At 34.3% G+C, this 15,813-nt stretch overlaps 1 protein-coding gene across 1 annotated transcript; it reads left to right on the top strand.

Annotated features, from left to right (window-relative positions):
• The first annotated feature begins 10,633 nt into the window (after positions 1-10,633).
• On the top strand, positions 10,634-12,654 carry LOC120272446 (UDP-glycosyltransferase 86A2-like). The gene is given in 5 exon segments (XM_039279273.1): positions 10,634-10,942; positions 10,944-11,099; positions 11,101-11,150; positions 11,764-12,196; positions 12,199-12,654. Coding segments are annotated over 5 exon segments (1,404 nt in total).
• Positions 12,655-15,813: the final 3,159 nt, after the last annotated feature.

The raw sequence follows: 15,813 nt of genomic DNA on the forward strand, positions 1-15,813 counted from the left end.
GGCGTAAGCATGGCTATAAAGTCCCCATAAGTAAGTCTTCATATCCTATTCTTCACTGGTTGATACCGAGTGATAACTGCTTGTGTTTTAGTAATACGAAGTATTCTTTTCTTACATTGAGCATAACTTTTCACAGATTTTATAGCTCATAAATGTGTATTTGTGTTACTTTTATGCATATAGGGTTGTGGAGACAATAGTGGCAGAAAGGAGCCAAAGTAGGTCGTGGATGCACTTTGTTGATAAAATCTTGAGAGAACAAATGTGAAGACACAAGTTGTGCTCAAAGACATGTTAATGTGTGCCAACCTCCATGGTGCTCAAGAAATTACATGGTTTGGAGGGGCACAAAGGCAGCCACATTACCGTGTTCGACTTGTGCATTGCTAGCAAGATTTGCGTCAATGGGACTTTTGTTGAAGACGCAACGCGACCTACCCGCATGGATGTGTGCACATTCATGTGGCCTCAATGAAAAAATTTGAATTAGGAGCAGTTTGAAGAAGAAAAAGGGACTCTGGAAATCCACATGGACGTGTGGAAATCCCACACCCATATGGATGCCCGATTTCAGCCCTATTTAAGTTGCGAATTCAGCCCGATTTGGGGAGCCATATTTCCATCCTTTATTCTTCTTTTCCCCATCTTGGGAGGCACCCGCGGCTAGGGTTTGGAGAGGCTTTGGCTAGGTCTTAGGAGTGGTTCGATGGCCTTCAACACCGCGTTCCTTCGGAAGATAGTTATTAGGGGTGTTTTTGTCGGCACCAATTTGGTGAGGTGTGCCCTAGGCTTGACGAGGGAACCTTTGGAGAAGACGCGGCTACTCCACATGACCATCGACACGAACACCAAGGGGGTTTTACTTATGGATTACATACTTTTACATTCGATTTCATTGTTGATTGTATTTTTGCTCCATGGAGAGCTAAACCCCTAGAGGGTGCTTGGACTTGTAAACCCTAGGATAATGTTGTTTCTTTGATCTTTTATTATGCTTTCTTTAATTGATGTTTTAATTGATTTCCAATCTTGAATGCTTGTTAAGTTGATTTTTTGTTAGAGTGACACTAGGGTTGAGAATCCATCTTGGTAATCTTTGTGGATGAGTGACACACCATGAGGGTTAGACAATGCTAGATTAGAGAGGGTTGAGAGGGGGAGTCGAGAGGTAGCGGAACTCCCCTTTTCTCTTACTATGTGATTTATCCTACCTCCACATTCCAAAAGTTCTTTGCGGTCACAATAGAGTGAAGTGCTAAGAAACAAACTCCGCTGGGGCTTGGTTGCATAAGCAACATGAGTGAAGCGTTGAAGTACTCCTTAGTAAATGGGGCTTAATTGTGATTAGGGATCTTTCACTTGGACCAAAGGGTTAGATCTATATTAGGGAGCAGGGTTTATCACTTGGAATCCCTTAGAGCTTAAAGCAACCTAGCACAGTCTGAGGTGTTGAGACTAAGCGATTTCTCAACTGGGCATAGTGTAGGGTTAGTCACTGTTGACCTTATGTTTATGACATTGTGTTTAAGAATTTCCACGACTCATTAAACATAAGTTAGGAGACATAATGGTTGCCCTTGCACTTGAAGTAACAGTCCTAGAATGAGCAATGTCCGGGTACCCCACTTTCTGTCGATTGCCTCTCCTATCTTTTATTTACTCCTCCTTCATCTCTTCTTTATTTTCATTGCATTGATATTGTTCACACCATTATCGATTCATCTTCATTTTAGTTAAATAGCAATCTTAGTGTTTCTAGTCACTATTCCCTGTGGATTCGACTACCCACTCATCAGGGATATTATTACTTCGACAACCCGTACCCTTGCGATATACACATGCAAAAGGGTGTGTCACTGAGAGAGCTCCATCTTCTTCATTTTGCTCTAAAATGCTTCTTTTGGCTCTCTATCATCCTTAAGCTCTACCCAAAGCTTGATAATGCAAAAATACACCATATTTAACATCAAATTCCATAATGTTAGTCTAATACATGTCTAATGAGTGTATAAAATGATATCAAATGTTATAAATTGTACACACATCAAAATAAAATAGAGGGAAAGTAAAGGAAGGATTGACCCTTTTGTTTAGATAGTAATATTTTATGAAGGCAAAGAAATTGAAGGTTATTTGATAAACCTTGTTTGGTTAAGGAGGGGAAAGGAAAGGAAAGATTATATAATAACATGATTTACCAATTATACCCTTATTATTAAATAAAAAATTAATTATTTCAATTTAAATACATGCATTATCAATATCTCAAACACATTTACAGTTTAAGTAGTTTTTTTATAAACATTAAAATTATTACTCCAGAATTAGGGGTATTCTAGATTCCTTTTTGTAACAATTGTCATCATTGAGATTTATGTATAATTCAGATTAATATTTAGAGATAGATCTTGCTTCTATTTTTACCTTCTCAAAACAAAAAAAATCAAAATGATTGATGTTTTTCTTATTACTTTGGCACAATTATTTGCAATTGCATATTTATAATATAGATGCGGTGATTAGTTGGACCTTTAATCTTTGAGAGATTTCAGCGGTGATATCGGGGAATCTTCGACGAACTTCATCCATCCAAAGAGATTGTGAGCTTTGAGGGAGTTTTATTATTCTCTTTATGTATTTTATTTCATTTAGATTGGATTATTGTTCTCCCTTGATGGAGAACTAATTTTCATAGTGTTTAGGCATAGATGAAATCTAGGGTTTATGATTTGATTGAATTTAGTTGTGAATCTTTCATGCTTTTACATTGATTATTAATTGCAATCCTTTTCTATTGAATTCAACTGCGTCTATCTATTGTCTTGAATGCTATTGAGGTAAGAGCCCTAGATTCATGTTTATTGTGCTTGTGTGACAAGTCGAGAGACTCACCTAGCATAAGCTAGCTACAATTGGAGGAGATTGTGAGTAAGCCTGGAGATAGGGTAATTTGGAGTCGAGAATTCTCCTACAATCCTTCTGAGTGGATTGACAAGTGATTCCATCCTCTTTGCAATCGTAGAGAGTAGTTTCAGAGAGAGCTCTCGTTTATGCTTTGTATGGGATTAGGGGAGATTACTTTGAGAGACGAATTGCCTATATTTTGAATACTTGTCTATTCTTGTTAAGAGTTTATAGAGTGTATTACAGTCGTAGGGTCGTCTGCATCAGCACTGTACTAGACTATTACTATTCATATTGAGAAAAGGGGTAGTATAATTTTGGAATTCTCTCGGTTCAATTTGGATTGCTAGACTTATACAACCATTATTCAGGATCTAACAAACCCTAGAGGAAGTCTATACCCGAACATCTTTATCTCAAGCTTGATTTGCCACTTGTCAGTTTCAATCATTTGTCTTACTTTAGTATCCTTGCCTTTGTTCAACTTTGTTCACCAACTCTTGCTTCAGGCTAGATAGAAGGATGAACGCTAGTAATAAAGTAAAACCCTATGACCGCAATATAATCTATGAACTCTGGCTATTTTGTACTTATTTAGAGACTTCTAGTAGTTATTATTTTTAGTTTTTGTTATTTTATATTTGTTGAGCTTTAATATCTTTTCTATATACTTCGCAGGACTTATATGTGACACCCAACATCCTCAATTACAAAGGGGATGCTCACTCGGTCATTTCTTCACTTTGAGTGACCCCTAACTGCTAGGGCACAACAACAGGCACAATAAGACGATTCCATGGATCAATAAACTTTCCAATTTGAACCGGGGAAGTAATCATATTCCATTTCCCTCCTATTTTTGTTTACATTTACCTTGCATTCTTATTTTTATACACATTGAGAGCAATATATGATTTAAGTGTGAGGGAGGGGCTTAAGATTCATTGTATTCTTTTACTTGCCAAGCTGTGACTAAAGATGATGCATTTGAAATGTAGTGGGAGTTTCTTAGTATTAGGGTGGATACATGCGAGTTTGTTCCGTTTTGAGTTCTATTTTTTTTAGTCTGCACTCTATTCATGGTTATTCTCCTACTTAGAGCACACAACTTCTCTATTGTAACAACTTAGACAGTGATGGACTTCATTTAGTTTAGTTCATTTAACTTCATGTGGTTGAATTAAGAAAAATTTTGCAAATTTGAAATAATTTGTTAAAAAAAAGAAAGTTGAGAAACGGGAAAAGCTACCTCTTTAGGTGAGTGAAAAGCTACCGTATTTTGGGTAAAAGATGTGAAAAAAGCTACCCCTCTTAAGAGTGAAGCCGCTCAACGAGCGCTAGTGGGAAAAGGCTACCTTCGGAGTTGTGTAAAGCTACCACCTTGTAAATAAGAAGTTATTTGTGAATTTTTGCTTTTTGATGTCCTCTAGGTCAAAAGAAGTGAAGCAGAGAGTTGTAATACACACACAATGATAATATTGAATAGAGTGTTCATTATTTTTGGAATTTGAAGTTTTTTAGCATTACTGTATTATTGAAACCCGAACTACTTGTGAAACTCCCCAATTCTTGAGCACCTGAGGTCTTGCACTTTCTCTACTTGGCTTGTAATGTTTTATTTTTACTTGAGAACAAGCAAAAAGCTTAAGTGTGGGGAAATTTGATGAGTGTACAACATTCATGTATTTTATATCACTTTGTACACCCATTCAGCATGTTTATATTTGAATCATATTGTGGAATTCGATGCCAAATCTAGTGTGCTTCACATTAACAGGCTTAGAGCAACACTTCAAGGTGAGAGAGAGCCAAAAGAAGCATTCTAGACCTTAATTAAAGCTCTCTCGACATCATTTGAATAAGGACAAGGCAAAACTAGATGGCTTACGGGCAGCTTACAGCCTACCTGATGGCCGTAAGTAGATTCCAGAGAATCTTACGGGCATACTTATGTCCGTAAGGGGGATTCAGAGCCAAATCAAAGGACCTTACAGGCAAGGGTTACCCCTGTAAGGACCATCCAGAGGAGTTTATGACCACAGTATACACCCATAAGGGCGGTCACAAGAAGCAACTTAGTGAAGTTTACGGTCATAAGTTGGGCCATAACACGAATAGAAGACCTTACAGATGTAACTTATGGTTGTAAGTGTTCTCGTAAGCCTCACGACTATCTTCTCCAGCTTCCTTATGGCCACATACCTACGCACATAAGCAGGCCGTAAGTAGTTGGGTATAAATAGATCTAATTAGGATTTTTAGGGCAACTTTTATCTTTCTTTGAAGCAACTCTTGGAGGCGAAGTTAGGGAAGAAAGGAAACAAGTCTCCAGCACTCAAGGGGCTATTCCAAGGGAGATTCAAATCCACATTCAAGAATATTGAAGATCTTAGCCATCAAGCTCACCTTAGCGGGCATGCGTGGAAGCTTTTCTAGGGCTTCTCCAGAGATCCTCCATCAGGCCGATTGAGAAGGGGGATTTCATGTTTTTCATGTCTCCTCTCATTATTTGTTTCTTGAATGCTTGCCTCCTTTAATGCAGGGCTAATTTGTAGATATTTGGGCATAGCTAGGGTTTATTTTATTAACATTGCTTGTTGGATCTATGATGCTTTATTTGTTTTCTTAATTGCAATCATTTCTATTTGAATCTAATTGTGAGTTTGAATTCTTGGTTACTAACAAAGTGAAAGCCCTAGCTATCATACTTGATGTGCTTTATGACAAAAAGAAATTCCCACCTAGCATAAACATACCGCAATTCGAGGGGATTATGAGTAAGTTTCTGGTTATGGTACTATGGAGACCCACATCTCCCTCAATCCTCCCATGTGAGTTAGTGATAATCTCTGTGCTCTTTGCAATCATGTGGAGTAGATTTTAGGAGAAATCGCATCTCTACTCTTTATTTGGATTAGGGGTAATCTATCTTTATGGGGGAGATTATCTACTTAAAAGATTGTCATTAGCTCTCAGTGAGGTTTTCATAGAGTGTTAATACGATTGTGTGGATGTCTATATCAGTTCTGCACCTAGTTAGTTACTCTTCGCCTGAGAAATCGGGGTTTATTATAATTCTGGAAACCTCTCTATTCAAATATGATTGCAAACCTAGACAACCTTTGTCATGTACTTTATAACCCTAGAGGGATGCTATGCCCGGACATTGTTTTCTTTCCTGACTTTCCTCTTGCTTTTTATATTTTTCTTGCTTTTATTCCCTTTTGTTCACACACACATCACTCGATCACTTAGGCTATTTTCCGGAATTAGGGCTATCACTAGTATTCACTTTCTTCCCTGTCGACCGACACTCTGCTTTACGCATACTATTATTACGCGATCAGCAAGTACACTTGCGCCCCTATCACAAGGATGCTTCTCAACGGCTCCAATGGTGTGCTATATGGTGGGTGAGTCTCCTCTCCTCGATGAATTGCCCTAGAAAACATGGAAAAGTTTTTCCTCTTTCTCCCTTTTCTTGGCTATCAAATATTCTCTAAAAATCCTCAACATAATCTTTTATACCTAATAACTTACGAGCTCCTTATGGGTGCAAGAACAAGGCCACAAGGACTTGGAGATGATTTGTCGCCTGCCTTACTGGCATCTTACGGGAGTAAGCTTCTCTTGTAAGATATTTTGTCGTAGTGTTATAGTCTAGCTTACAAGCATAAGTGATGGACCGTGAACTTCTCGGGATAGCGCTTGTGACCCCCTTATAGATGTGTATTGCTCCTTGTGAACTCCTCTTGATAACCCTTATAATCCGGCTTACGAGCGTAAGCCATGTCCGTAAGTCCCTCTGTCTAGTCAATATGCTCCTCTTTACAGACATAAGCATGCTAGTAAAGTTCTTTTGGATAAGGTTTACAGTTGTAAGTGCGACTATAAGGTGTTCTGTCTAACTTGTTCTTCAACTGTTAATGTTGAGAGAACTGTATCTTCTCCATTTTTGCTCTAAATTGTTTTTTTATACTCTAGCATTAAATGATAGCTGCCCGTCAACTAAAAACATAATTTACACCAATGTTTAATATCATCTCTTAATAAATACCCATAATACATATTATATAAGTGTATAAAATAGTATAAAATAATATACAATTATACATTTAAAATCAAACATTTAAGAAATTCATTATTATTAATTTCTTCGTAAGATAGTCTATTTCTAGAAAAATATAATTTTTTTTAAATAGTCATAAGAAATTTAAAAAAATTAACTATTTTTTCTCATTCTCAAAAGAGAGTTTTAAAATAAATTTTGTTCAAATGAGAATTTAATGGGATAAAATAAATGTCGCCGTGTGTCTGATTAAATATTTGGTTTAATAAATAGAGGATCAGCATTTTCAATAGAAAATTTTCATATTAGTTCACGATTTGATATTATAACTTTGGTGTGAGCAGTTTCATAATTACATCCAACTCTAGAAAATATTCATTTTTATTGTAAAAAACTTTCTGACATTAGCTGGAGAGTGCTGAAAATTTGAACAGGGGATATAATTAATATGATTAGAGTTTTTGAAATAAAAAAAATTACTTTCCTCAGTTAATATTATATCTTGAAAACCGTCTGGGGTGACTAAAGGGCCTTCGATACACTAACACTAAATCCCACTATGAAAAACTAGTTTGTAAGGCATTCAACATGATGCCAAAAATCTCCAAATGTATGTGCAAAACTTGCAACCCTGTATAAATCAGATGAGAATATATTGGTGGACCATTATTATTTTTCGTGCTTAAGCTCTTGGTTGTGTATGCATTTGTTGCATTTCAGAAAAAATAATTAAAAATAAAATAAAAAAAATCATCTATGGGTGATGGGATTTAATAGGTAAGGTCATTTAAAAAATTCAATAACTCCCCAGGAAATTAATTGAAACGGTGGCACCTTTACATGAACATGTCTGATCAATCCGCATGAGACCATTATCTCCAATGAATAAAATTATAAAAAATAAATGTTTAAATAATAGGTAATGATTAAAAAATAATTTTTCAATGAAGAGATAATGATTATTTAATGAATGTGATTTATTTAATTTAAAAAAAAATAAAATAGTAATAATAAATTATAAGAGATAAAGATGAGGTTGTGATGCATTGAAACATGATAAATATGGGTCACATGGCCCCTCAAAAGACAAAAAGGTGATTCAATGTCTTCTGTTCATCAATGTGTGTCATTTAGCTAAATCCATAGCAGACACTCCATTATCTTCTATCCCTCAATCCCTTAATGCATGTCACTCCGCCACTTTGATAAGCATCACTGATCACCCTATGACTACATAAAAAATACATATATATATATATATAAAATTATGTATATTCTTTTTGTTTTTTATTTTTTTTATACAAAATGTGACAAATATATAGTTATTCTACTATTAGATCAAATTACACACAAGTCAAAAATTGATATATATTCAACTCTCGCACCTTCACATGCTGAGGTAAGGTTCAAGATTGCAGCCTGAATCTATAATCGAAGACTCGTTACCATTACTGTGTTCAGTAAAACTTGAGCTTAAGACTTCTAAGAATTCTAAACCATACCTTTTGCAGTTAGGTCAATACCACATGCTATCAACCTTAAGCAATTATCTAAATTTTGTAAAAATACAATTTTCGAGATATGTTATTCGTTTAATCAAAATGTTAATATCCATCTTTATATTTTAAAAATATTCAGAACTAGCACTATACATTACATTTTTTTCTTCATTTTCTTACTATATTTTTAAAATATTTAATATGCAATACGCTTAATTATATATGACCATAACGTTAGTGATTGTAGTTTTTTTTTATTTTAATTATTTTTAGAAAAATCTCATTTCAAAAGCATTATATATGTTATTATTACATTTCTATCATTAATCAAAATATTGCATTATGGCTTCTAAAAATATAAGGAGAACTTACAACTATCATAATAAAACAAATTCATAAACAGATTAAATTATTCAATACAATAAAATACAATAATAATTATAATAATAACAACAATAATAACAATATATAACAACAACAACAAAAGCTTTTCTAGATAGATAATTTATATAGAACCACCTTCATATTAAAACAAAGGTAACTTTTAAGTTTGCCGAGTGAGAGATTAATTGAAGATTAACTTCTTCTTAATTATCACAACATTGGTTAAGGTGATTATCGACTTGTCTACTTTATATATACAAAAGATAAAGTTACATACATGATACACATAATAGTACCAATTTTATATAGTAAATTTCCTACAAAACATTTACACTGCTACACATTATGAACCTTGAAATTTTCATAAATATATCAACACCCGAAAAGGGAAAAAAACAAAAAGAGAAAAAAACAGGAAAAAAGAAGCAACGTGTGTTTGTCCTGATTACTTGCATGCATGGATACACGTGGCCACACCAACGTCCAAATCTCGTTACTAAACGACAACCACTTCTTTCTCTTCCTCTTCATAACACTACAACTCCTCAATCTCCTCACTATCATTATCTTTTTTCTCTCTGTATATGTGAACAATTTTGATTTTAGTTCTCCTTCGTCTCTTTTGTTTTTTTCAAAACATTTTTCATTCTTGATTTTTGTATTTTCTCCAATGATTGGATGCTAAAACTTTTAGAGGATCTTTGAAGTCTCTGTTGTATCTTTTTAAGGTAATCTTTGTTCTTCTCTTCTCGCTTTCTCTCTTAATAATTATACTTTATTTGGTGTTAAGGTTTGTCCATCATTTCAGGGATTAGGACCAATCTTTTAGTGTCACATCATAATGGGATGTTACTAACGAGGTAAGAAGTTTCAAGTGTTGTGGAGTTTTTGTTTTCCTATTTGATTTGATTAATTATAATTCCCTCTCTCTCTCTCTCTCTCTCAATATATATATATATATAATTATAATGTTTAGAGTTAGAGATTAATTTTCATGCCAAAGCCATAAAGAAGATTCAAGGCTAAAATCCTCGTTCTTTTACATGTTTTTGTTTTGTTTTACTTTTTGTATATATATATATATATAGTTAAATTTTCATGGTTAAATCATATAGAAGCTGGATGTTGTAGGGTTGTTTTGTTATGATAAATATAAATATATATATATATATCCTCTAATCCATTCACCATTTATTAGCCTGAGTTTAGTTTTTCATAGTAAAACTGCAGAGAAGCGTAAATGATGCTAGAGTAGTTTTGTCTTCATTTCCTCAATGCAGTATATATATATATATATAAAGTATACCCAAGAAAGTAAAATTGGTTTTGGCATCTTTTTCGTTTATATATATAAAGTATACCCCTATAATGTGTATCCACTTTTAAAAAATATTGAAATAAAGTTTTTATGTTTTGTTAGTTTGCTCTAGAGTCTGTTTAATTTTGTACTTATTCTCTTCTTGTTGTAATAAATATGTAGTTTATCCAGTTTTAATAAAAAAATAATGAAATAAAGTTAAAAATGATAGTAGTAAAGAATAATGTATTTTAATAGATTAATAAAATTAAATTTAAAAATTAATATTTAAATTAAATATGTGAATAGACAATTTGAGACATTGAAAGGTGATATTTATATATAATAAGACGGCTAGAGTATTACACATACACATATATATATATATATACATGCGCATGCCATTGTATGTACATTATAAAGTTGTTCTTCAATCTAACTCTTCATCTTTGTAATTACATAATTCAAAGGCATGCATGCATGGATCAATCTCACCGGAAGAAGTCACACGCCCTTGTCATCACGTACCCTCTCCAAGGCCACATCATCCCCTCCGTCCATCTTGCCACCAAGCTCGCCTCTAATGGCTTCACTGTCACCTTTGTTAACACCGAATCAATCCATCATCAAACCTCAAAAGCTCAAAACAACAACAACAACAACAATATTTTCGCTGGAGTACGAAACTCTGGTCTTGACATTAACTATGAAATAATCTCCGATGGCTTACCGATCTCCTTTGATCGATCTCTCAACCATGACCAGTTCATGGCTTCACTTCTTCATGTCATTTTCAGCTCATGTAGAAGAACTAGTGAAGAAGTTGATGAGTTCTGATGACCCGGTCACTTGCATTATTGCTGATACATTCTTCGTCTGGCCTTCGACCATTTCGAAGAAGTTCGGCATCCCTTACATCTCTTTCTGGACTGAGCCTGCTCTTGTTTTACTCTCTCTATTATCATATGCATCTTCTCCGGCTCCATGGCCACCTTTCGTTCTTGCGGTAATTATTATAATCCATGTCTTTTCTTTCTTATATTATGTTTTTTACAATTAGAGTGTTTTATTTCAAGTTTCTTTTTGAAACCTCTGAGTTTTGCAAGTTCTTTAATTTTCTTATAATAGTAAATAACTTTTAAATGGAAGTAACAAAAGGTATTCTCTTTAATGCTATTAGTTTCTAGATTGTTTCCAAAAAGACATAGATACAAGACTAACATATTTTCTTAATCTATGCCAACCGAAAAAATTTACGCCAATAAAATGAGAGATTTAAGTTTATATCATCTTTACCAAATCAATTAACTAATTACGTTAGAAACAAATCAAATAAATCATATTCTGATACAATATTATATGCATACCGAAAACATTATTTGAGCCTAGCTAATTCAATCCAAAGTGATTAACCTAAGATCCATGATATTTTTACTTCATATATTAGCATTATTTTCTAAACTTAATTTTGTTTGCCATTACTTCTTCTCTATGTTGTAGTAGAAGACCTCTACAAATCTGGATGTGTTATTGATCTAGGAGTAATTTATATAGACATTTCACAACTTTAATTAAGAAAAAAACAAAAGAAAGATCTAACGTTATTGAAGAAATGCATGGATTGCAGATAATAGAGAGGATACAATAACATACATTCCAGGAGTACCAGAAATTGAGCCAAGTGATCTCATGTCATATCTCCAAGAAACAGACACAAGTTCAGTGGTGCACCAAATCATCTTCAAAGCATTTGAGCAAGCAAAAGCAGCAGACTATGTGATTTGCAACACGGTCCAAGAGCTTGAGCCAGAGACCATCTTAGCACTCAATGCAAACCAACCATTCTATGCAATTGGACCAATCTTTGCACCAAGTTTCAGAAACACTTCACCTTCTACCGCAATAGCTACAAGCTTATGGACTGAGTTTAACTGCAAACAATGGCTTGACTCAAAGCCAAAAGGCTCAATTCTCTACATATCTTTTGGAAGTTATGCACATCTTAGCAAGAAGGACTTGGAGGAGATTGCATGTGGAGTTTTTGAAAGAGTGAGGTTGGATTCATTTGGGTTTTGAGGCATGATATTGTTAGCTCAGATGAAGTTGAACCTTTGCCAAAGGGATTCATGGAGGAGAGCAAAGAGAGAGGAATAGTTGTGCCTTGGTGTTGTCAAACTGAAGTTTTGGCTCATGATTCAGTTGGAGGTTTTTTAACTCATTGTGGATGGAATTCAGTGTTGGAGAGCATTTGGAGTGGTGTGCCAATGCTTTGTTTTCCCCTTCTCACTGATCAGTTTACAAATAGGAAGCTTGTTGTGAGTGATTGGAAGGTTGGGGTTGATCTTGGAGGCAAAGGGAGGGCAGATAGAAGGGAGGTTAGTAAGAAGATTAAGTGTTTGATGGGTCGAGAAGAGTTTAAGAAGGAGATTAAGGTGGTGAGAAGAGCATTAGAGAATGCAACTAGTGTTAATCCTAAGGGTTCTTCTGTTAAGAACTTTTGAAGCTTTCATTGAGGATCTTATGATGCATGATGTGTCTAAAAGTGTGCACTGATTGAGTTGGTGGTACAGGAGAATTTTTTATTTTTTATTTTTTATTTTTTATTTTAATAGTGTTAGTTTGTTTTTTACACTTTGCATGCATTATCAGTGATGGTTGTATAAACTAAGGCCTTGTTAGTAAAGAGTTAAAAAGTTGAGAAATGTTGTACATGCCAACTTTCTAAGCGAAATCACTGAATGAATGATGTGGTTGCCTATGTGGCATACATGTCATCCGTTATCTCTCTCCTCTAGGACGAATCTGATTAAAAAAAAACAAAGAGACTTACCCAAATCTCTCCCCTTTTCAAAGAGAAGCAATCCTCTCAACACCTTCTTCTTTTTCGAACCCTTTATTTGTGGAGCATCTCCAAAAGCCTTTCCTCATCTCTTTCCCTTTCTCAGACAGAAGCAATCCTCTCAAATGCCTTCCTCCTTGAAGCCTCTCCCTGCGAAACATCTCCAAAGCCACTCCTCACCTTTCCCCTTGTTGGACAAAAGCTCTCTTCTCAAATGCCTTCCTCTTCGAAGCCACTCCTTTGCGAAGCATCTCCAAAGCCGCTCCTCATCTCTCCCCTCGTCAAACAGAAGCTCTCATCTCAAACGCCTTCCTCTTCGAAGTGTCTCCTCTATGAAGCATCTCTGACGCCCATTCCAAATCTCTCCCCTTTTAAAACAGAAGCTCTTCTCTCAAACACCTTCCTTTTCAAAGCCTCTCCTTTAAGAAGCATCTCTAAAGCCCGTTCCAAATCTCTCAATTTCTAGAACGGAAGCACTCCTCTCAAACGCCTTCCTTTTTGAAGCCTCTCCTTTATGAAGCATCTCCGAAGCACCTTCTCAAGGAACCGGTGGTATCTCTTTTCCAAAGCATCTCTGATGTCGCACCCAGCAATATCTCCTCTTTGAAGCCTCTATGAAGCATCTCTGAAGCCTCTCTTGACACCAATCAATTGAGGTATTAATTCATTTTTCTTAGTGCAGATAACAACCATGTAATTTGACCAAAAGAAAGCTTTTTGCCTATTCTTGTCTTTATTTATATCTTCGTTAGCTTTAGAGAGATAAGTTTTCAATTTAGCTTGTGATGGGGAAGATTTTATTGATTATATTTTGTTTATTATTGTATCGGAAGCATTATTGTGAAAATTTATTATAAATATTTGCTACATTATCATTATCCTTATCCTTATCTATTAATTACTTGCAGAGAGAAAATTTTTGTTCACTGATAATATTTTATTTAGTTTTGGATTTAATACATTTACTGTTTGCATTCTATTTGTTATAAATTGATGTATGTTATGGAAAAAATTCATTTAAATAAATTTTATTTGAGAAATGTTGTTCTGAATGTCTATCCTTATTAAAAAAAAAAAGTCTTTGTCATCAACTAATTTCCCTTTTTTTATTACTAAATTACAAATTATATCATGAAAATCTAATCACTCTAAAAGATATCTTAAGCTAAAAAATTTTATAACAAAGTTAATATTTTCCATTCAAACCTTAAGACAATTTTAATTTCAATATCTTTCATCTTTTACAATTATTCAGTTTTGAATATTCTTATGATGTAATTGTTACTTGTTTATTATAGATACAAATCAAGAGCATTATGGTAGAATTGGAACTTGAGTCTTATAAACAAGTTAAGAATGGGAATGAAGTTGAATCTTCTAATATAGAAATTATTGAATAAAAAGAAAGAGAAATTGGTAGAGTTAGAGAAGCCAAAGGCAGGCATGATGTTTAATTCGAAGAAGAAGTTTACAATTTTTATGTTGAATATGCTCGACAAGATGGTTTTGGTATTGCTAAAAAAAAGTGGAAGATCTGGAGATGATGGAAAATTAAAATATTACACACTCACTTGTGTGAGAGGTGGTAAAAGAATATCAGCTGCAAAAAGTGCGTTCAACCCAAGGTTATCTAGGAAAACAAATTGTGATGCCAAGATTAATATTATTGTTGGTAATGATGGGTGTTTTACTATATCTACTATCAATTTGGAGCATAATCACACACTTAGTGCACATAAAGCTCGTTTCCAAAAGTGTATTAAAAAAATGGATGTATATGGCAAAAGAAAGCTTGAATTAAATGACTAAGCAGGTATAGCTTACATAAGAATTTCCATTCCTTGTCCATTGAAAGTGGTTTGAAAATTTAACCTATACTGAAAAAGATTGACGGAATTATATTGCAAAAGCAAGGCGATTTAGGCTTGGAGTTGGAGATGTGGAGGCACTAGGAATTATTTCTCACATATGCAACAGAGAAATTATAATTTTTACCATTTGATTGATATGGATAAAGAAGGACGTTTACGAAATATATTTTGGGTAGACGCAAGGTCTATAGCAGCATATGAAGCTTTTGGAATGCATGCCTGGGAAGCCTCCAAAGGCAACAATTACATATCAATGTATGGTTATTTCAAGGTGTAATTAGGACAGTGTTTCCAAATTCTCATCAGTGACTTTGTCTTTTGCATATTATGAAAAAAAAAAATTCTGAGAAGCTAGGAGGGCTATCTCAGTACAAAGCAATAAAGGAGATTTTGAAGAGTATTGTTTATGAGGCAGTAGATATTCAAGAATTTGAAATCATTTGGAAAGAAGATTGAAACATTGGAAAAATGAATGGCTATATTATTTGTACACAAATCGTCATCGTTGGGCTTCTGTTTATGTTAAAGGAGTTTTTTGGGCTGGAATATCTACCACTCAAAGAAGTGAAGTCATAAATGCTTTCTTTGATGGTTATGTTGGTCCAACAACATACTTAAAGCAATTTGTGGAGTAATATGATAATACATTAAAAAGTAAGATTGAGAAGGAGAACAAAGCTGATTTTGCTAATTTTAACTCATGCATTCCAATGCAAACAGATTGCCACTTTGAGAAGTAACTACAAGAAACATATACAAATGAGATTTTTATGCTATTGCAAGATGAGTTGAGAGGAATACTATATTGCAATCTTTGAGAGGAATGCTATATTGCAATCTTTCATGTATAAGATCAGAAGGGGCAACAAGTATATTTCAGGTGACAGATATTTTTAAAGGAAAAGAAGGTAGAGTTAGACGGCAAGTGGGCTTTAATGTTTATCAAAATG

This window comes from Dioscorea cayenensis, chromosome 2 (genome assembly GCF_009730915.1).
Source record: "Dioscorea cayenensis subsp. rotundata cultivar TDr96_F1 chromosome 2, TDr96_F1_v2_PseudoChromosome.rev07_lg8_w22 25.fasta, whole genome shotgun sequence".
NCBI classification, from domain to species: domain Eukaryota; kingdom Viridiplantae; phylum Streptophyta; class Magnoliopsida; order Dioscoreales; family Dioscoreaceae; genus Dioscorea; species Dioscorea cayenensis.